Raw genomic sequence first — 21,646 nt, forward strand, 5'->3', positions numbered from 1 at the left:
CATAAGAAAGAACATGCCCCAATTATAAAAATGTAATCTTATGATGACTGGAAACTCATTCTTAATTTAATTAATATAACACTGAATAGCATACATTATACCATAACGTGATAGTCCCCAAGCCTTCCTTTACTCTCAACAGATCTTCTCCAAAGTCATGGATGTAGCCTATGGTGTAGGTATCGTATTACATAAGCATAGGTAGGCCACTGATTCGTTGATCAAGAATTATGCCTGTTCCTGTTGGCTGAATAGGACACGTCAGCACTCAATTTTGTTACGCGTTCACAATATGGCTGTCCAAAGTACTAAAACACTCTTCCGGATACCAGTGGTGACACCTCGCTGTTGGTAAGTCGACTCAACGACTGTAAATTAACTTCCCGAATGGAAACAAATATAATATGTCTGACATAGAGAATAATACATTATTTCATCTTGTTACTTTTCACAGGCGATACTGCCGAATGCTAAACTTCTAAACTGAAATAGCAACAGATGATATCTATCGACCGAACTGACAGATTCGTGTCAGCAAAAGGAGTCATCATCAAGAAACTATTTCTTCGCGTGCCAGTTTGTAACGTTCTGTGGAAACCGCTGCATTTGGGTTCCATCGAAAGTTGCAATGTTGCAAATGCAAACAAGATTAAACACACGATGAGGACGCTTTCAATAGTCAGGTGATTCAAGACATCATTATTGTATCCAAAAGTTGCCTTTAACGTTACGAAAATGAGGTTACGATTTCTCAAAAAGAACCTGCTCATTCTCCTGGGTGTTTCTTTTATTATTGCCACTGTCCTGATCACAACACGTGTTTTAATTTCTGATGAAGCCACGGGTGTTGTCGCGCAGGAAAACATGTTGTCTGATGACATGGCAAAGTTTCAGTACAATTCTGTTCCGGAATTGATTAAGTCGATTTACAATGCCAATTACAAGCAATACGTTCTGAATGCGGACAAGTATCCCGGGGAGCCTAAATTGGTCCTGGTTATTCAGGTTCACAACAGACCAGACTACCTCAAAATACTCATCAAGTCATTGGAAAATGCAGCTGAGGTCCACAACATTCTGCTGATTTTCAGCCATGACTATTTTTCAGAGGAAATCAATGACATAGTGCAAGGGATAACTTTCTGCAAGGTCTTACAAATATACTTCCCCTACAGCACACAGCTCTATCCCAGTGAGTTTCCTGGGCAGGATTCACGAGACTGTCCACGAGACATATCCAAGGACGATGCTTTAAAAACAGGATGCCTCAACGCTGAGCATCCAGATTCATATGGCCACTATAGGGAAGCTTCCATCACACAGATCAAACACCACTGGTGGTGGAAACTTCACTTTGTGTGGGAGCGAGTGCAGGCTCTGCAGGGTTACAGTGGCTTTGTTGTTTTCCTCGAGGAGGATAACTTCATCTTGCCCGACTTCTACCACCTCTTCAAGGAGATGGTTGGATACAGGAAGAGCAGCTGCCCTGACTGTGACATGTTAGCACTAGGCAACCACAACGGCCTGGCAGAGTTTGATAAGCTCAGCAACAAGGTGCAGACTGCCGGGTGGATGTCTACCAAGCACAACATTGGCATGGGCATCTCCAGAGAGGTGTACTACAAGCTAATGGGGTGCAACAATGACTTCTGCTCCTACGATGACTACAACTGGGACTGGACCCTCCAGCACCTGTCAGGGACTTGCATCTCCAAGCCACTCAAAGTGCTGGTTGCCCAGGGGTCCAGGGTTCTTCATACTGGTAACTGTGGGCTGCACCAGAACAAGGAGGCCTGTCGCCCCGAGCTGGCCCTAAAGAAAGCACAGGAGTCCCTTAAGCTTGCCAAAGCCTCCCTCTTCCCTCAGTCCCTGTCCCTAACAAATGCAGATACAGTGGAGCACAAGGCTCACATTAAAAACGGAGGGTGGGGTGATATCCGTGACCATGTCCTTTGTAATAACTATGCCAAACGTCTATGAACTATGGACTTCTCGTTCTCATCTTTTTGATGTACTGAGAGGATTGAGGAAATAAGTGCCATTTAAAATGTTCAGGGTTCCAAAGGCTGCAGTGTGTTATATTTCTTGTGGTTTTTAATGAGGTCTTCCAAGGGGTTAGCTAAAATGATGGTGTGTATGCAGCAGTGTGATTTATAGCTTGGTTGTTATTACCAAATGTAATGTGATTGCCAAATATTTTTTTATTTTTGCTTCCTCTTTTTATGTAACTGGGTTTGCTTTGTATTTCTTAAAAATGAAGACCAACATTTTAGTTAAAGTAAAGTAAAGCATTACTATGTCAGACGTCATAAAAATAACAATGTTTCAGCGCCAGCAGCTAATTATTATGGTACACATAAACTACTTTACATAGAAAACAACTGAATCAGTTATACATCCTTGACTTCTATTACATGTTAGCTCATTGCCATTTGTATACATTCTTCAGAACAAATAAGAGAGGTGAGCCGTTTGCCCAAATGGGGTGACACTTGTCCAGCTTCAGGATCCCTTACCCAGCCACACACAATCTGGAATATAAAATGCCAATTACAATATTTGTGCTTTAATATATTTGTGCTGCATATGGTACAAATAGAAAAACAACAGCAACAGTCATTGTTCGTGATGTAATGCACACACCTATAGGATATATTGTATGTAGAAAGTGACAATCTTGAAATAGCTTTATTATTGTATAGTTGCCACTAAACCAATGATCACTTTGTATCTGACAATTGGTTTTACTGGTGAATTACTTACTGTACATAAGCTACAGTATAACATTTGTTTGACTGAAATGTGTGGGTAAAAAACCCTAATGTTTTACATGGGAACAACAGGAATTGACTGATATTGGTGTGTGTGTTTGTTTTTATTGTGATGGTTGGGATTTCTTATCATTATGACCTTACAAAGATTACATTTTTGCTTGAGCAAATATTTTCATAGCCTTGCACGATACTCCTCTTCCCTCCCACACACACAGTTTGCCTAAAAGGGACATCTGTTTATTTCCATCTTCTTTGCATTTGACAATGTACCTGTGTTTTTTTTTTAACCAGCTGACATCCTTGGATCTGTCTTAAAATACAGGTAGAAATGTAACCTAAGGTGCACTGATGAGTTTCCCTTCAGTAGTGGAAATGTGTAGGATCCAGTTTCTTATAAAAAAAAAAAAAAAAAAAAAAATGTAATCAGTGCCTTGTAGACATTCCCCTTTCTGCTGGATATACCATGTGTAGTTTAAGATCTCATATGCAATATACACTGAGTATACCAAACATTAGGAACACCCCCTCACCCCCCTTTTTTGCCCTCAGAACACTCTCAATTTGTTGGGGCGTGAACTCTACAAGGTGTCGAAAGCGTTCCACAGGGATGCTGGCCCATGTTGACTCCAATGCTTCCCACAGCTGTGTCAAGTTGGCTGAATGCCCTTTGGGTGGTGGGCCATTCTTGATACACACTGGAAACTGTTGTGTGAAACCCAGCAGCGTTGCAGTTCTTGACAAACCGGTGCACCTACTACCATACCCTGTTCAAAGGCACTTAAATGTTTTGTCTTGCACATTCACAATCCATGTCTCAAGGCTTAAAAATACTTATTTAACCTGTCTCCTCCCCTTCATCTACACTGATCGAAGTTGATTTAACAAGGGACATCAATAAGGGATCATTGCTTTCACCTGGATTGACCTGGTCAGTCCATGTCATGGAAAGAGCAGGTGTTCTTAATGTTTTGTATACTCAGTGTATATTTATATGACAAATTAATGCTGAATGGTTACTCCCGCACCTTTTATTCTAAAACACAATCTTTTGAATATTTTTTTATTTTAAAACGTTATTTTGGGGTGACTGATCCAAATGCCACATTCACATCCTAGTCGGAACTAGGAAACGCTGACATTTCTGACTTGCTAACTGGTTGAACGCGACACCTGTATAACTACAACCAGTTAGCAAGTTGGACATTTCTGAGTTTCCTAGTTCCAACTTGCATGTGAACGTGGTTGTGAATTTATGTTCAGACAAAAGCTTGAAACATAGTGTTTCTGCCCATTTTTCACTTCAAATTACAATAGCCATACATAAGCATTTGGATAGCATAGCTGTCTATTTGCTCTCTCATATCTTCATTTCATGTTCAACAATATGGGAAAATAAAAGATGACTTTGTCAATCTAGTGTTGGTTTTTATTTTCCAAAGAAACTGAACTACAGTATGAGATAGGACGACAAGGTAGGCTTCAGGGTAACCATCAGTGATACCCATTTTCACAATTCATGGTTTGTAAATGGGCTGGTTATGAATGTCATATGTCCATGTGAGCAAATTAAATGCCCAAAGCTCTCCCATCAGTGGGTGTATTTGGTACAGTCAATAGTTTTAACTGGTCTATGATCAGTTATACCATTTTAACTCAGGTTAATTAACATTACAGCTAGAGCAGAAAAGCGGATCCTAGACCTGCCCCAAGAAGCAACAAATGGTCACATGACTCAATACGCTTTTACCACTGGTCAAGAGCCATTCTGTGACTTTATTTCCGGAAGTGCATCTTCAGATTGTCAGATATCCCAGATCCAAGGTTCGTAAACATCACTTCCACATTGTATTGTAAAAACTAGATGAATGATCCATCATAAAAAATGTCTGAATTTTGTGGTTTTAGATTTTCGTTTTTGTCCATAAGTCAATTAGCAAGCTAGTTCGCTAGGTAGCTAACGTTAGCTACAGTACATTAGCTAGCTAGTTGGAGTTGCTGCGGTCACATTTGGGAGGGTATTAATTAGTCGTATTCCGTTGAAAAACGGTTTGTCTGTTACAAAACGTGTCTGCAATGGAAACCGTTTACTCCAAACGTGAAACGTTTGCAACGAAAACGAGAGTTTCTATTGGACACATTCAGGAAAGGCCCTGTCCTCGTCTCGTTCTGTTTGGTTCCTAGAGCAAACGGTTTCCGTTGCAAAACGTTTTGCAACGGAATCCGACTAATTAATTACAGACTAGCTCCTTAGTAGTATTCACGTCTATTTAGTTGAGTTGGTAGTTATCTAGTAACATTATGCTAACCCGTCTAGCCTACATAATGACAAACTAGCTAGCAAGCTTAGCGATTGCAGTTGTGCTAGCTGCTAGGCCATCGGTGTACACGTCAAAGCAAGACCGTCATTGATGGTTGTCATCAAGCCACAGCCAACAAGAAAGATACGTTTACTGTCATATCACCAGTCTTTTATTGTAGCTAATCAGGCCAATTTATGTCAAATTATTTATGTATTGAATATTGTTAATTGATGTCCCTGTCCCTATGCTTCATCCAGCAGACATCCAGCTTTTACCATCCAAGCCACAGAATGACTCATTGGTTCCACCGAAACCCATTGAAAGCAACTGCACCTGTATCCTTCAACTTCTATGGCGTTGCTGGTAGCCCATCAGCAAATAAGATATGCAAGTATGTATATGTGGACACTCTGCAATTGAGATCCATTCTATGACAATTTACCCTTTGTTAAGCCCCGCTCCCCCCTTGGTTACTCTTACAACATTTCCCCCAGGAAGCGTCCTAAAAACCGGAAATTAGTTACCTCTGGTTCGTTCAGCCTTTGCTAAGGGGAAATAATAGGGTTTTTGGATAAATGCAGAAAATAAGTGAGGTTAACAAAGGCTTAGGAGATCTTATACATTTTGTCATATGAGATATTATAAGTCAGTTAATATAACCTTTATGAATTATGAAGCCTTTATGTGCTTTTTCTGATTACATAAATGCTTAAAAATTCACAAAGTGACGTTAGCTGATGAAGATTATCTCATAGAACAACATGTATAAGATCTCCTAAGCCTGTGTTTACCACAGACCTTATTTTCAGCGTTTATCCAAAAACGCCATTCATTTCCACATAGGCACTGTCCAACGAACCATGGCGGAGTTAGTGCCTACAAAAAGACGCCATTACTATTTCTCTCTATTAGTGAGTCAACCACTGGTGAAATCCCCTGACAATCATCTCAAACTGTGTTTCTAATACACAATGAAATTGAACACAGACTACCCCTTGCTAATCAGGAAACTCTTGGGTGGACTGGTATTACAATTGCTTCACGGACCCTGGTAAAATTATGTTTGTATTATACAACGGGTGGGTCTAATCCTGAATGCTGATTGGTTAAAAACGCATTCCAGCCGGTGTCGATTCCACAAGTTACCACAGGCTAAATCTATGACGTTAAATTGCCTATTTACTCTGTTCCATCTGACAGCGCAATCCACTCTCATCAGCCCAGCCAGGCAATTTATAAACTTGATCTCCACTATAAAAAGCATCTAGACATTATCTCACATTTCTTTTAGACTAACATTTAGTTTTCAACAGCGGAGATTTGTATAAACCTTGCTGTCTGTCTCTCCGACATTTACATTGTTTCAATATTCAAATTCAATCTCCAGCTGTCCCATAGTAATGAATGTGTCGGGATGAGACAGACAGGTAGGCAGCTTTTGTCAGCCAGTCGAAACCACGAAACAGCATAATTTTTATGGATATATACAAAGAACTGTCAATAGAAAACAGGTCAAACGAAACAAAGTGCAGCTTTGTTTGGAGGATATATTGGCACGGTTTGCCGGCCCTCAACTTCGTCTGGTGCCTAACAACACCCGTGCCGTTACATTTTCCAAATAACGTCTTCTCTGGCATTAACACTTAAGTGGAGCTAGCCATTGCTCTGAATTCACTGTCAGCATACAGTCAAAGCTAGCCACTATTATGATGTCGACAGCAGATGGGAGTTGTATTCATAACATTGCTAACTTGGCTAGCTAACATACATTTTGAGAAAACAAGTTATATTAAGTGGCTAGCTAGCTAGCGTTAGCAACGTTTGGCGGTCAATGAGACAGAGCTAACTAACTGAGGTAGCAAACAGTTTCGGATTCGAAAAATACTCCAACCACAGGCTCTGCATTTCAGGAATCACAGTAGCAAGTACTCCTGGTGCACTGTTCAACTATTTAGCCATTTAAATATGTATTTTTATCGAAAACTCTCCGTTTTTGCCATAGCCCTCACTGGCTTTCATGCGATTTAAACATGGGCTTGTCCGAGGTGTCTGACTCAACAACAGTTGCTATCCATTGGAGCACTGCGATTGGTTGCCCAAAATTCTTCGGCGGGGCTTGGAGAATGGTCAATTGAGAACACATGTTTGCTTGACTGTTTACATTTCTGTCCTCCTCAATAGTGACTTGAGGACAACGAGGGCAAGACTCTTGGAGATGTTCACGGATACCACCTGCAATCCCGAGATCATGAAAAATGCCACAGATATTTATTTCTCACTCTTACAAGGTGAACTTGTGCTGTTTGTTTGTGCCTTTTCTCCTGTCTTTAGCAGTGCTCACTGTTTTGTAGTGTTTATGTGTGGTCTTTCTACACTCTGTTCATCATGCATCACTATTCCCTTTGTATCTATTAATAATCAGTTGCTGATCTTTTGATTGCTTGACATGACATAGGATTCATTGCATCTCTGGATGGCACCACACAAGAGAACAAGCTTCGGTTCATGCAGAACTTCAAGTGGACTGACACTTTGCAAGGAAACACCCCAAGGTAAAGCCTTCTAGCCAATAGGTGGTTTCACAGAGGTGGTTGGTTACCCCCATCAGCCCCACAGTCAGAGCTCTACACATGCAGTAAATGTCAGTGAAGGTGTTAGTTACAGTACAATAGGTTGTTATCAATAAAACGCCACAATACGGTGCAGAGCGTTCAATTTACCTGCTCGGGGGAAAGGAGACTCCCAGCTCTGCTAAAAACATTGACAGCTGTGTGCAATTTAAGGGATTGTTAAATAAATGTTCACTATTTGGTTGTAATATCACCTCTTGAAGAGCATAGTCAGAACTACACATTTCTGATTATTCCATGCAAAACAATTGCCCAAATGTAGCTCTATCATCAGAGTTATACAGCAAGTAACTGCATGCTTTTCATGATCAGTAAACATCAATTGATCAAGTAATTTCAGATACGTCAGGGTAGCCCCACGATATTGGCCACCTTTAATTGGATATTTGAGTGATATAAAAGTGCACTATACCTGACAAGCAATGTTCTCTCATTTTTTGGGGCACTGAGCAAATTTCAGGTCTGCTAAGCACAAACTTAAACGTTGTGAAAATTCTGTGCAACTTCCAGCGCACGTTTACTGTGAACACTGAGGCGGTACCCGCTTTAAGTTACAGTTTTAACAGTGGCCAAGTAGATCATAACGTAGGCCTAACAGCGTGGCCTACCATCAAAAACAATGGAGAAAATGCATTCCATAACATTTTAACATGGAAATAGCTGTTCTGTCGTTCAGCCTACAGTAGCAGCCAATGTGTGGTGTTCAATGTAGGCCTACATTCCATTAGACTTTTGAAAAAAACATGCAGGGCTTGACTTTAACCTGTTTATCCACTTGTCGTTCAGACAAGGAGGTGACTGAAAATGTTGCGTTTGATGCAAGATAAAATGCATTATTATTCCCATACCATTATTACGGAGAATTAGACAAATTAAGCTACACTCTGCCTATTGGCTAATTAGCTTATTCAAGCTTGTCTCAAATAACAACACTGCCCCTTTAAGGCAAAAAGAAAGCTCTTTACCTGACTCGCTTTTCAAAGATGTCTAGAAATGACCATGTTTTGTGCTCTTGTAGGAAGCAATCACTCCCCTATTGCTGGCTACAAATTATCTATAACAGGGCTAATAATTCACTAACTAGCAAAGGATATGAACAAAATGTGCACAGCTCTGGCTTTGATCTCAAAACATGCGAATCTACTCACGACCGCTCATGCTGTAAACACAGTCCAGTTCAAAGTAAATGGCATAGATCCATATACAGTGCATTCGGAAAGTATTCAGACCCCTTTACTTTTTCCTCATTTTGTTACGTTACAGCCTTATTCTAAAATGTATTAAATAGTTGTTTTTCCCCCTCATCAATCTACAGTCGTTGTCAAAAGTTTTGAGAATGACACAAGTATTGGTCGTCACAAAGCTTGCTGCTTCAGTGTTTTTAGATATGTTTGTCAGATGTTATGATGGTATACTGAAGTATAATTACAAGCATTCCATAAGTGTCAAAGGCTTTTATTGACAATTACATTAAGTTTATGCAAAGAGTATATATTTGCAGTGTTGACCCTTCTTTTTCAAGACCTCTGCAATCCACCCTGGCATGCTGTCAATTAACTTCTGGGCCACATCCTGACTGATGGCAGCCCATTCTTGCATAATCAATGCTTGGAGTTTGTCAGAATTTGTGGGGTTTTGTTTGTCCACCCGCCTCTTGAGGATTGACCACAAGTTCTCAATGGGATTAAGGTCTGTGGAGTTTCCTGGCCATGGACCCAAAATGTCGATGTTTTGTTCCCCGAGCCACTTAGTTATCACTTTTGCCTTATGGCAAGGTGCTCCAACATGCTGGAAAATACATTGTTCGTCACCAAACTGTTCTTGGATGGTTGGGAGAAGTTGCTCTCGGAGGATGTGTTGGTACCATTCTTTATTCATGGCTGTGTTCTTAGGCAAAATTGTGAGTGAGCCAACTCCCTTGGCTGAGAAGCAACCCCACACATGAATGGTCTCAGGATGCTTTACTGTTGGCATGACACAGGACTGATGGTAGCGCTCACCTTGTCTTCTCCGGACAAGCTTTTTTCCGGATGCCCCAAACAATCGGAAAGGGGATTCATCAGAGAAAATGACTTTACCCCAGTCCTCAGCAGTCCAATCCCTGTACCTTTTTCAGAATATCAGTCTGTCCTTGATGTTTTTCCTGGAGAGAAGTGGCTTCCTCACTGCCCTTCTTGACACCTGGCCATCCTCCAAAAGTATTCGCCTCACTGTGCGTGCAGATGCACTCACACCTGCCTGCTGCCATTCCTGAGCAAGCTCTGCACTGGTGGTGCCCCGATTCCGCAGCTGAATCAACTTTAGGAGACGGTCCTGGCGCTTGCTGCACGTTCTTGGGCACCCTGAAGCCTTCTTCACAACAATTGACCCCCTCTCCTTGAAGTTCTTGACGATCCGATAAATGGTTGATTTAGGTGCAATCTTACTAGCAGCAATATCCTTGCCTGTGAAGCCCTTTTTGTGCAAAGCAATGATGATGGCACGTGTTTCCTTGCAGGTAACCATGGTTAGCAGAGGAAGAACAATAATTTCAAGCACCACCCTCCTTTTAAAGCTTCCAGTCTGTTATTCTAACTCAATCAGCATGACCGAGTGATCTCCAGCCTTGTCCTCGAAAACACTCTCACCTGTGTTAACGAGAGAATCACTGACATGATGTCAGCTGGTCCTTTTGTGGCAGGGCTGAAATGCAGTGGAAATGTTTTTTGGGGATTAAGTTAATTTTCATGGCAAAGAGGGACTTTGCAATTAATTGCAATTCATCTGAACACTCTTCATAACATTCTGGAGTTTATGCAAATTGCCATCATAAAAATGAGGCAGCAGAAATATCACATTTACATAAGTATTCAGAGCCTTTACTCAGTACTTTGTTAAAGCAATACCTTATTTACATAAGTATTCAGACCCTTTGCTATGAGACTTGAAATTGAGCTCAGATGCATCCTGTTTCCATTGATCATCCTTGAGATGTTTCTACAACTTGATTGGAGTCCACCTGTGATACATTCAATTGATTGGACATGATTTGGAAAGGCACACACCAGTCTATATAAGGTCCCACAGTTGACAGTGCATGTCAGAGCGAAAACCAAGCCATGAGGTCGAAGGAATTGTCCATAGAGCTCCGAACAGGATTGTGTCGAGGAACAGATCTATTGAAGGTCCCCAAGAACACAGTGGCCTCCATCATTCTTAAAAGGAAGAAATTTTGAACCACCAAGACTCTTCCTAAAGCTGGCTGCCTGGCCAAACTGAGCAATCGGGGGAGAGGGGCCTTGGTCAGGGAGGTGACCAAGAACCCGACAGAGCTCCAGAGTTCCTCTGTGGAGTTGGGAAAACCTTCCAGAAGGACAACCATCTCTGCAGCCCTCCACCAAACAGGCCTTTATGGTAGAGTAGCCAGACGGAAGCCAGTCCTCAATAAAAGGCATATGACAGCCCGCTTGGAGTTTGCCAAAAGGCACATAAAGACTCTCAGACCATGAGAAACAAGATTCTCTGGTCTGATGAAACCAAGATTGAACTCTTTGGCCTCAATGCCAAGCGTCACGTCTGGAGGAAACCTGGCTCCATCCCTACGGTGAAGCATGGTGGTGGCAGCATCATGCTGTGGGGATGTTTTTCAGTGGCAGGAACTGGGAGACTAGTCAGGATCGATGGAAAGATGAATGGAGCAAAGTACAGAGAGATCCTTAATGAAATGCTGCTCCAGAGCACTCAGGACCTCAGACTGGGGCAAAGGTTCACCTCCAACAGGACAACAACCCTAAGCACACAGCCAAGACAATGCAGGGGTGGCTTTGGGACAAGTTTCTGAATGTCCTTGAGCGGCCCAGCCAGAGCCTGGATTTGAACCCGATCGAACATCTCTGGAGAGACCTGAAAATAGCTGTGCAGCGACGCTCCCCATCCAACCTGACAGAGCTTGAGAGGATCTGCAGAGAAGAATGGGAGAAACTCCCCAAATACAGGTGTGCCAAGCTTGTAACGTCATACCCAAGAAGACTCAAGGCTTTAATCGCTGCCAAAGGTGCTTCAACAAAGTACTGTGTAAAGGGTCAGAATCAATCAATCAATCAATTTTATTTTATATAGCCCTTCTTACATCAGCTAATATCTCGAAGTGCTGTACAGAAACCCAGCCTAAAACCCCAAACAGCTAGTAATGCAGGTGTAGAAGCACGGTGGCTAGGAAAAACTCCCTAGAAAGGCGAAAACCTAGGAAGAAACCTAGAGAGGAACCAGGCTATGAGGGGTGGCCAGTCCTCTTCTGGCTGTGCCGGGTGGAGATTATAACAGAACCATGCCAAGATGTTCAAAAATGTTCATAAGTGACAAGCATGGTCAAATAATAATCAGGAATAAATCTCAGTTGGCTTTTCATAGCCGATCATTAAGAGTTGAAAACAGCAGGTCTGGGACAGGTAGGGGTTCCATAACCGCAGGCAGAACAGTTGAAACTGGAATAGCAGCAAGGCCAGGCGGACTGGGGACAGCAAGGAGTCACCACGGCCGGTAGTCCCGACGTATGGTCCTAGGGCTCAGGTCTCTCAGTTGGCTTTTCATAGCCGATCATTAAGAGTTGAAAACAGCAGGTCTGGGACAGGTAGGGGTTTCGTAGCCGCAGGCAGAACAGTTGAAACTGGAATAGCAGCAAGGCCAGGCGGACTGGGGACAGCAAGGTGTCATCATGCCCGGTAGTCCTGACGTATGGTCCTAGGGCTCAGGTTCTCAGAGAGAAAGAGAGAACGAGAGAATTAGAGAGAGCATACTTAAATTCACACAGGACACTGGATAAGACAGGAGAAGTACTCCAGGTATAACCAACTAACCCCAGCCCCCCGACACATAAACTACTGCAGCATAAATACTGGAGGCTGAGACAGGAGCGGTCCGGAGACACTGTGGCCCCATCCGAAGAAACCCCCGGACAGGGAAAACAGGAAGGATATAACCCCACCCACTCCGCCAAAGCACAGCCCCCGCACCACTAGAGGGATATCCCCAACCACCAACTTACAATCCTGAGACAAGGCCGAGTATAGCCCACAGAGGTCTCCACCACAGCACAAACCAAGGGGGGGGCGCCAACCCAGACAGGAAGATCACGTCAGTAACTCAACCCACTCAAGTGACGCACCCCTCCCAGGGACGGCATGAAAGAGCACCAGCAAGCCAGTGACTCAGCCCCTGCAACAGGGTTAGAGGCAGAGAACCCCAGTGGAGAGGGGAACCGGCCTGGCAGAGACAGCAAGGGCTGTTCGTTGCTCCAGCCTTTCCGTTCACCTTCACACTCCTGGGCCAGACTACACTCAATCATATGACCTACTGAAGAGATAAGTCTTCAGTAAAGACTTAAAGGTTGAGACCGAGTCTGCGTCTCTCACATGGGTAGGCAGACTGTTCCATAAAAATGGAGATCTATAGGAGAAAGCCCTGCCTCCCGCTGTTTGCTTAGAAATTCTAGGGACAATTAGGAGGCCTGCGTCTTGTGACCGTAGCGTACGTATTGGTATGTACGGCAGGACCAACTCGGAAAGATAGGTAGGAGCAAGCCCATGTAACGCTTTATAGGTTAACAGTAAAACCTTGAAATCAGCCCTTGCCTTAACAGGAAGCCAGTGTAGGGAAGCTAGCACTGGAGTAATATGATCAAATTTCTTGGTTCTAGTCAGGATTCTAGCAGCCGTATTTAGCACTAACTGAAGTTTATTTAGTGCTTTATCCGGGTAGCCGGAAAATAGAGCATTGCAGTAGTCTAACCTAGAAGTAACAAATGCATGGATTAATTTTTCTGCATCATTTTTGGACAGAAAATTTCTGATTTTTGCAATGTTACGTAGATGGAAAAAAGCTGTCCTTGAAACAGTCTTGATATGTTCGTCAAAAGAGAGATCAGGGTCAAGAGTAACGCCTAGGTCCTTCACAGTTTTATTTGAGACGACTTTACAACCATCAAGATGAATTGTCAGATTTAACAGAAGATCTCTTTGTTTCTTGGGACCTAGAACAAGCATCTCTGTTTTGTCCGAGTTTAAAAGTAAAAAGTTTTCAGCCATCCACTTCCTTATGTCTGAAACACAGGCTTCTAGCGAGGGCAATTTTGGGGCTTCACCATGCTTCATTGAAATGTACAGCTGTGTGTCATCCGCATAGCAGTGAAAGTTAACATTATGTTTTCGAATAACATCCCCAAGAGGTAAAATATATAGTGAAAACAATAGTGGTCCTAAAACGGAACCTTGAGGAACACCGAAATGTACAGTTGATTTGTCGGAGGACAGACCATTCACAGAGACAAACTGATATCTTTCCGACAGGTAGGATCTAAACCAGGCCAGAACTTGTCCGTGTAGACCAATTTGGGTTTCCAGTCTCTCCAAAAGAATGTGGTGATCGATGGTGTCAAAGGCAGCACTAAGGTCTAGTAGCACGAGGACAGATGCAGAGCCTCGGTCTGACGCCATTAAAAGGTCATTTACCACCTTCACAAGTGCAGTCTCAGTGCTATGATGGGGTCTAAAACCAGACTGAAGCATTTCGTATACATTGTTTGTCTTCAGAAAGGCAGTGAGTTGCTGCGCAACAGCTTTTTCTAAAATTTTTGAGAGGAATGGAAGATTCGATATAGGCCGATAGTTTTTTATATTATGTAAATGTTATATTTAGGTTTTTTATTTTGAATACATTTGCAAAAATGTCTAAAAACCTGTTTTTGCTTTGTCATTATGGGGTATTGTGTGTAGATTGATGAGGGAGAAAAACTATTGGATCCAGTTTAGAATAAGGCTGTAACGTAACAAAATGTGGAAAAGGTAAAGGGGTCTGAATTCTTTCCGAATGCACTCTACATACCAAATGGATAGGCTATCCTCGCGAATCATAGTTTACAAGATCAATTTATGTTTACTGAACATGAAAAGCGTGCAGTTACATGCTGTATTACTCTGATGATAGAGTTAAATGTGGATTAATCGGAAATGTGTACTTCTGACTATGCTCTTCAAGAGGTGATGATATTAAAACCAAATAGTTATAGCATTTATTTAACAATCCCTTAAACGGTACGTAGTTGTCAATGGTTTTAGTGGAGCTGAGAGTCTCCTTGCCACCCAGCAACCAAATTGAACGCTCTGCTCCGTATTGTGACGTTTTATTGACTACCTATAGCCTTGTCTTGGTTCTTTTGTATTTCCTGCTGACCTTATTTTATGAATGTGTTATTACATCATTACTCAGGTTCAACATTTTATTTATTTATCTCACTGCAAACAGATGTTTCCTTCTATTATAGAAATACACAGTCTCTCTTTAATACTATTATTGTTATTAACATCCTGTCCCTTTAGTGCCCAACAAGATGCTATTTTTGAATTGGTCTCCATGTCCTTCAATGTTGCAATTTGGCACACCAAGTTTGCCTCAAGACTTGCAGGAAAGGAAAAGTAAGTGTTTCTTTTTTGCCTTACTAATTTATTCTCATACAATGCATCTGATTATGCAAATTAGGTCATTTATGACCTTGATGTCATTTCACTCTCATTTCATTGACATATCAATATAAGGGAACACATTGACATTCTAATTTTCACCCCTTTTCAGTGTAACCGAGGTAGAAGCAAAAGATGTCCACAGGAGCCTGAAATTTGCCGCTGGGATTTTCAAACACCTCAAGGTGATTAGCTCATATTGTCTCTGTATAATAATAATAATGATATTACGTTTTATTTTAAGTGCTTTTCAAGACACCTAAAGTCACTTTACATAGAGAGATAATCAGCAAGTAAATTTTTTTAAAGCACACCGATAAACCTATCAGTAATGGTTCCCATTTTGCCCACTTTACATTAACCTCAACACATGGTGAACAATGTGAATACATTACAGTATAATCAACCTGAACACAAGTTGCTGGTTGTTGGTGCATAGTTGTGTCTGGCGGCAGACCCACCCTCCTCTCTGGTCTCTCCCATGTAGGAGGTCCACATCCCCCGCCTCATCACCCCAGCGGAGAAGGGCCGGGACCTGGAACCCAGAGTCATCGACACCTACATGTTCCAATGCCAAGCAGAGGCACAGGAAGGTAGCTACACTGGACTCAGTCAACTTCTCAGCATAATTATTAGGGTCAAGAGCTGACAATGTGTCTTGGCTGGGGAAAACTCTGGAGTCTAATGGCAAACTCATGGCTGTGTGTATGTGGGATTACACTGAGTAAGAACAGGATTTACGATATCATAATGCTGTAAAATTATATAATCAGTGGTTAACTTCATTTTCCTGTTTGCAGTGACGATTGCCAGAGCGATTGAACTCAAGCATAACGCCACTCTCATTGCAGCCTTGGCATTCGAGACCGCAAACTTCTACCAGAAAGCTGGTAAGTATTTAGGGGTTTTCTGTCACATCCTGACTTTGTTGAATTTTTGTAATGATCTTATATTATGTAGGAATGTCTGGATCTAACCACTGTTGGTCCTCCTGATCACTCAAATGAATGTTATCCTCTCGGTCTTCAAAGACCACACACTGAACACACTGGAGCCAGAGTGCAGCAGTAAGTGGAGGAAGTACCTCCAGCTGAAACAGCACTTCTACATGTCCTATGTAAGTCCTTGAGCAGTCTAGACAGTTGAGAGAGTCTGTTTGTTTGGACTGTTCTGTAAATACTAAGATACTAATTATAATGATGCTTATGCCTATCATTTGTCACTTTCAGGCATATTGCTACCATGGACAAACACTCCTCGCGAGTGACAAGTGTGGCGAGTCAATAAGATCTCTCCAAGAAGCAGAAAAGTGTTGGTATTTCTGTGATGGATTGTGTTTTGCATTTTTTAAACACTACACAGATGTCTCTTTTTATCTTAACAAGTGTAAACGCTTATAGCTCTTGCTTGCTGTATTTAGGCTACTCCAGAGCCGAGGCTCTGTGCAAAGAGTACCGTCAGACCAAAGGGCCGGGTAGCACGGCCAAGCCCTCTGAGCAACTCTTCTTCACCACGCTGGGTGGCCTGATCAAAAATACCCTGCAGAAGTGCGAGAGAGAAAATGGATTCATGTGAGTCACACACACACCCCCACACAGCCAGAAGAACATTGATTTGTGTATAGTAAATAACAGTAAGTAGTTGTAGTATTTATATACAAATTTTTCATTTCTCCAGATACTTTCACAAGGTCCCAGCTGAGGTGCCCCAGCTAGAGCTGAAGGCTAGCTATGGCCTGGCTGAGCCAATCTCCTTTGAGTTCCCAGCCCTCAGCGAGCAGTGCACCCCTGAAGTCTACAACACCTTTGATCTCACCAAGGGGGCCAAAGACGAGAAGGTAATGCTGCTCAGACATTTGGCACTGCAACAGATAACTTGGTTACTAAAGCTTTGTCTTCACATATTTTGTCGTGTTACTGATAATAATCATGTAAAGACACTGATTGGATTTCGTTAATTTGCTTGTCTGGGTCTGGAACAAAAGGTTTCACATTTTTCCCTCTCTCCATTTTGATTGCAGGCCAAACCCAAGCAGGAAGAAGATGTTAAGCTAGTGAAGGAACCAGATTTGAAGCCTCAGAAAGATACAGGCTGCGTCATCTCCTAAACAGAGATGGGGGGGGGGGGGGCAGAAGAAAACAAGGACCAGAAGAAAAACATGACTGCATGGATTTATTGATGCATTGGTTTGTTTTATCTGTTGTGTTTTATGATCAGTGATTTACGGTAGTATGACCATCTGTTGTAGTTCATTTTATACATAGTAGTTTTCTATTTTTTTATGTTCATGATATTATTGGGTCAGACTTTATATTTGAAATGTTCTCTCACTAGTGCTGTTGGGGATTTTGGATCTTTATTTATTGCTGTCATTTAAGAAACGGACAATTAATATAGTAAGAACTTTTAACACTCCACGATGAATAGCCAATCTTTTGTAGAAAAAATTGTATGTTTTCAATTATTTTATATTTCTATTGCTGAGATTCTCTAATTGAATCACAGTTTTCTTGCAATTCAAAAGACACCGTACTCTTCATTGCTGGGTATGGCCTGTATTTATGATAAAAACTATTGTGGAATATTCCCCTCCTTTATTGGAGACTTGAGGACAAGGCGGTGCTTGTCTTGGGTCATAATAACCTGAACAAGGCCAGCTGTTCAGTAGGAACATGGAATAACGTCTGGGAAGTTCTCAGGAAAGCGCGATGTTCTGAACGTTGTAGATAGAAATGTCACGCATGACTACTCTGCATGAGAGAGTAGCAGGCCTGTTCTACGCAAAACCTTTGAACGTTCCATAACATTGTGCCCTATGGAAGGTTATGTAGGTATTCCTGATGCTCAGAAAACTGTTGTAAAAAACCCTCAGACTAGTGGCCATGGTTGGTGTTAAGACTGGATTTGTCAGTGATTGACAAGTGCAGGAACAATAGAATAATGGTTAATGAAGAAAGAAAAGGACTTGACATTCTGATGTCATTGAAATATGTCAATCATAACCTGCTTAAACCATTTCAGTGAAGGGAGTAATGTTGTACTTTGGCACATTATTGTCTTACACATGAAAACTTATGTCGGATGAAGTAGCCTACTATGTATGTAAATTAATCAAATGAATTACTAATTGTAGTTTTATCTGTAAATGACAACGATATACACATTACTATAGTTTTTAGAGTACTGATTCGCTATAATTTCCTAAGTTGTTTTTGAAACTGTTAATGAGAGCTAGCATCTACTGAGGAGGTACAATAGGGGGAAAAGTAACCTCCAGTATGGTATACTAACTTGCCAATCAATTAAGAAAATTGTGCATTCTGTTCAACCTCATAGAGCACATTATGCCTTTGCACTTTAAATCTTATTAGTCACACAGGTGTAAGAACATATAGAACATATGTTATCTCTACACAACCTCTTTATTCTTGGAACAATTAATTTTCACATTCAAGGACCAATTAGATGTATTTTTAATTAACACGTTTATGAAAAAAGTTTGCTGTTTCATAACAATGTATACACAAGTCAACCTGAAAGTAATTACTCTTCATCTATTGGTGCCCTTCATGGAAAATGTGTTTCAAATCGAATAAAAACTTCAAGAAACCTTGTATTACTATTTTATGTTGCATTCAAACACTTATTTTCCTGGTGTAAGAACAGGGTGTGTGTGCTGCACTCAAGTATCATTAGCCAGAGGAACAACACCACTGCAAATAGCAGTTAACAATAAACCTTGACATTCTACACAGCGGAACAAGCCCAACCCTCAGCCGTAGAAGAAAACTGAAATGAGTAGCCTGTCATCCAATGACAGCAGTCTCTGACTGGTGTACAGAGTAAGCATAACTAAAATGTGTTTCTGGTGTGTTGAGTATCAGGTTTCAAACTAATGTAGGACCCAGTATATTTTTTCTGTTGCCTTGATTGACCATTCTTGTGCCATCAGAGTGGAGAAAATGTATTTACTCTGAGCTGAGAAAACATTTATGTGCTACAGGCAGCAGCACAAGGAAAGGAAAACATTTTCTTCAGTGTGAAGAATGAGCGACAGTTTCAAGGAAGTAAGTGCTGTTCATATGTAGGCTAAAGGGTTTACCTGTCATAGGGTTACAGACATTTCTTTATAAATATGTATTCAGTATCTCTCAACTCAGAGCTACTTTTATGATTGCTTCCTGTATGGAACATGCTAATAGCTCTTTAAGACTATCCCTTGGCAAATAGATGGCGTCAGTAGAAATTGCTTGTTATAAGCTAATATAGTATGCACACACACCATTATCAAGCACAACCACAGACCTTATGTTTTATGAATTGTTTATACAGGACATGGGTATGAGAGGATATGGGGTCATTAACAGTGTGTGTCTCTCAGGGTCCTGACATTCAGGAGACACAGTTCGGGGGTTCTTCACTGTCCCAGCAGAGGAGGGTCATCCATTTCTCCAGCGGTGAGACTCTGGAGGAAGATGACAGTGAGGAGGAGGAAGAGGAGGGTACTTCACATGTGCAGGTGTTTAGGGAGCCTGAAGACATGGTAAGGAAGTGTTCAAACAGTTAAGATTTTGATTCTTAGTGTAAATAATGTTTAGTCCATTAGTGCAGTTGGAATGCAGCACTAATCTGTGTGTGTGTCTGTGTTTTAGCCCAAACTCCCATGGAGAGCATTTACTTGGTCTCTGGGCAGGAAGTCATTGCGCAGTAAGTTGCATTCCATTCAAGTGTGCTCTTGAAACAATAAAAAAAAAGCATGACCTTACATAACATATTTTTGCCTTCAGCTTGTGATTTTCTTGGGGAAAAACTGGCTGGTCTACTTGGCCTCAACACTGCTAAATACCAGTATGCTGTAGATGAATATCAGCGTGACAACAAGGTAAGGTACATACAACATAACACAACACACATAGGGCCAGGAGTCATTCTTGACCACATAGAGTCAGGCATGAGTTTTTCCTGACCGTGTGAGCTGACTAGGTACAACCTGGTGATAGGCACTAGGCCCCAGAGTTTTTCCCTGGTCAGGTGAAGTGGCCAGGAAACATTTATGGACCTACACTTAAAGCCTGCACAACATAGTCAGAAATGTAGACCACATATGCATTTGTTTCCAATCTTCAGTCAAATTCTTAGCTCTTGATTAAACATACACCAACTTTAATAATTTAGCAATCACACTCAGACAGAACTATTTTCTAAACCAAATTGAAAAATTGATAAGCAATCGGTTTTGTTCCCTTCTAGAACACAGGCAGTAAAGACACCGAATGCTTCTATGAGAAAAGAAGGGAGAGAATTCACCATTCTTCAAGGATAATCAGTGAATATGGTGCCACAAGCTCCCACGGAGTCCCTGCTGGTTCTCAAGCCACTGAGCACGGAACTACAGGATCCCACAATAAGGGCTATCAAGATGATAATGAGCACTGAAAAAGAACTAGGCTAATAAATCAAATCAAATCAAATGTTATTTGTCACATGCGTTATTTATACAACAGGTATAAACCTTACCGTGAAATGCTTACTTAAGAGCCCTTAACCAACAATGCAGATTTTTTATTAAGTAAGAAAAATTTGCTAAATAAACTAAAGGAAAAATAGTAACACAATATTATACATTGAACCCATTAGACTTGTTGTGCTACCTAAGAGAGCAAATATTGATATTGCTGTGTGTCTTTTTTGGTGTTCCTCTCTCTGTGGTTTCTACTGTATTGCACTTTATCTGTCTATATTAATACAATTCTGGATTTAAATTAAAAACATGCAGAATATATTTTCCATGCATGCCTTCAATTTGATTGAATTTCTGACTAAATGTGTTTGTACATTATGCGTGCAAATGTCGCATAAATATGGATAGCACAGAACATAGCTAGTTAATGTGTATAACTGATGACTGTACATTTTGGCTAGGGTTAAAAGTAATCGACGAGGATGGGATTCGAACCCACGCGTGCAGAGCACAATGGATTAGCAGTCCATCGCCTTAACCACTCGGCCACCTCGTCGTGCTTCCAAATGGAAAACAGTTAGCTTTATCAAACAACGTATGTTACATCATTTTTACCCGACTGTAAATGATTCTGCATGTTTTTTTGTTTTTGTTTTTTTTCGCAACATTTAACGTTGCATTTTAGAATTGTCCTGTCTTGATTTTTATAAATAAAATGTATTCGTTTTAGCTAGCTACTTAGCTAGCTAGCTACATCGGTCTCAAGGATTGTGGTAGCTAATTTAAAGCGAATTTATGCTTGATCTGAAATGTGGTGGAAGGCGCCGTATGGATGGTATGACGCAAATGCGGAGCCTCTGGAAGCATGCAGAGGCCAAATTGAGCTCTGTACCGCATCACCGTGCGCCTCTCAAATGTTGTAACAATGCGGTGGGATCCGTATAGCTCCGCATTGACATGATTGGTTGACGGTAGGTGAGGGCGTGAG

The 21,646-nt window shown here is 41.4% G+C and overlaps 3 protein-coding genes across 5 annotated transcripts; all 3 read left to right on the forward strand.

Annotated features, from left to right (window-relative positions):
• Positions 1-262: 262 nt before the first annotated feature.
• LOC311106978 (alpha-1,6-mannosyl-glycoprotein 2-beta-N-acetylglucosaminyltransferase-like) lies at positions 263-4,186 on the forward strand. The gene is made up of 2 exons (XM_084149395.1): positions 263-351; positions 455-4,186. Exon 2 carries the CDS (start codon positions 736-738, stop codon positions 1,978-1,980), a length of 1,245 nt encoding a protein of 414 aa, XP_084005521.1. The 5' UTR covers positions 263-351; positions 455-735; the 3' UTR covers positions 1,981-4,186.
• Positions 4,187-4,545: 359 nt separating this feature from the next.
• Positions 4,546-18,800, forward strand: LOC311106979 (BRO1 domain-containing protein BROX-like). 2 transcript variants are annotated; one of them, XM_084149396.1, is made up of 13 exons: positions 4,546-4,595; positions 5,332-5,465; positions 7,256-7,362; positions 7,530-7,626; positions 15,057-15,152; positions 15,310-15,382; positions 15,685-15,790; positions 15,998-16,087; positions 16,229-16,314; positions 16,427-16,508; positions 16,618-16,768; positions 16,875-17,034; positions 17,218-18,800. In XM_084149396.1, exons 2-13 carry the CDS (start codon positions 5,365-5,367, stop codon positions 17,302-17,304), a joined length of 1,236 nt encoding a protein of 411 aa, XP_084005522.1. In that variant the 5' UTR covers positions 4,546-4,595; positions 5,332-5,364; the 3' UTR covers positions 17,305-18,800. The 2 variants fall into 2 exon arrangements, with proteins under 2 accessions (XP_084005522.1, XP_084005523.1); XM_084149397.1 differs by having other exon boundaries at positions 4,552-4,595; positions 5,335-5,465.
• Positions 18,801-18,941: 141 nt separating this feature from the next.
• Positions 18,942-21,418, forward strand: LOC311106982 (protein FAM177A1-like). 2 transcript variants are annotated; one of them, XM_084149401.1, is made up of 6 exons: positions 18,942-19,039; positions 19,201-19,264; positions 19,579-19,740; positions 19,850-19,904; positions 19,985-20,079; positions 20,448-21,418. In XM_084149401.1, the coding sequence occupies exons 2-6, from the start codon at positions 19,244-19,246 to the stop codon at positions 20,631-20,633; spliced, it is 519 nt and encodes a 172-aa protein (XP_084005527.1). In that variant the 5' UTR covers positions 18,942-19,039; positions 19,201-19,243; the 3' UTR covers positions 20,634-21,418. The 2 variants fall into 2 exon arrangements, with proteins under 2 accessions (XP_084005527.1, XP_084005526.1); XM_084149400.1 differs by having other exon boundaries at positions 18,984-19,264.
• The last annotated feature ends 228 nt before the right edge of the window (positions 21,419-21,646 follow it).

This window comes from Coregonus lavaretus (assembly GCF_964263955.1).
Source record: "Coregonus lavaretus genome assembly, chromosome: 31".
Lineage (NCBI taxonomy): Eukaryota > Metazoa > Chordata > Actinopteri > Salmoniformes > Salmonidae > Coregonus > Coregonus lavaretus.

Excerpts from the sequence above, each read along its gene's own strand:
- LOC311106978 (XM_084149395.1), top strand. The coding sequence starts at position 736 with ATGAGGTTACGATTTCTCAAAAAGAACCTGCTCATTCTCCTGGGTGTT.
- LOC311106979 (XM_084149396.1), top strand. The coding sequence starts at position 5,365 with ATGACTCATTGGTTCCACCGAAACCCATTGAAAGCAACTGCACCTGTA. Across the intron at positions 5,466-7,255 it reads TCAGCAAATAAGATATGCAA|TGACTTGAGGACAACGAGGG; the intron begins GTATGTATATGT and ends CCTCCTCAATAG. Across the intron at positions 7,363-7,529 it reads TTATTTCTCACTCTTACAAG|GATTCATTGCATCTCTGGAT; the intron begins GTGAACTTGTGC and ends GACATGACATAG.
- LOC311106982 (XM_084149401.1), top strand. The coding sequence starts at position 19,244 with ATGAGCGACAGTTTCAAGGAA. Across the intron at positions 19,265-19,578 it reads TGAGCGACAGTTTCAAGGAA|GGTCCTGACATTCAGGAGAC; the intron begins GTAAGTGCTGTT and ends TGTGTCTCTCAG. Across the intron at positions 19,905-19,984 it reads GGGCAGGAAGTCATTGCGCA|CTTGTGATTTTCTTGGGGAA; the intron begins GTAAGTTGCATT and ends TTTTGCCTTCAG.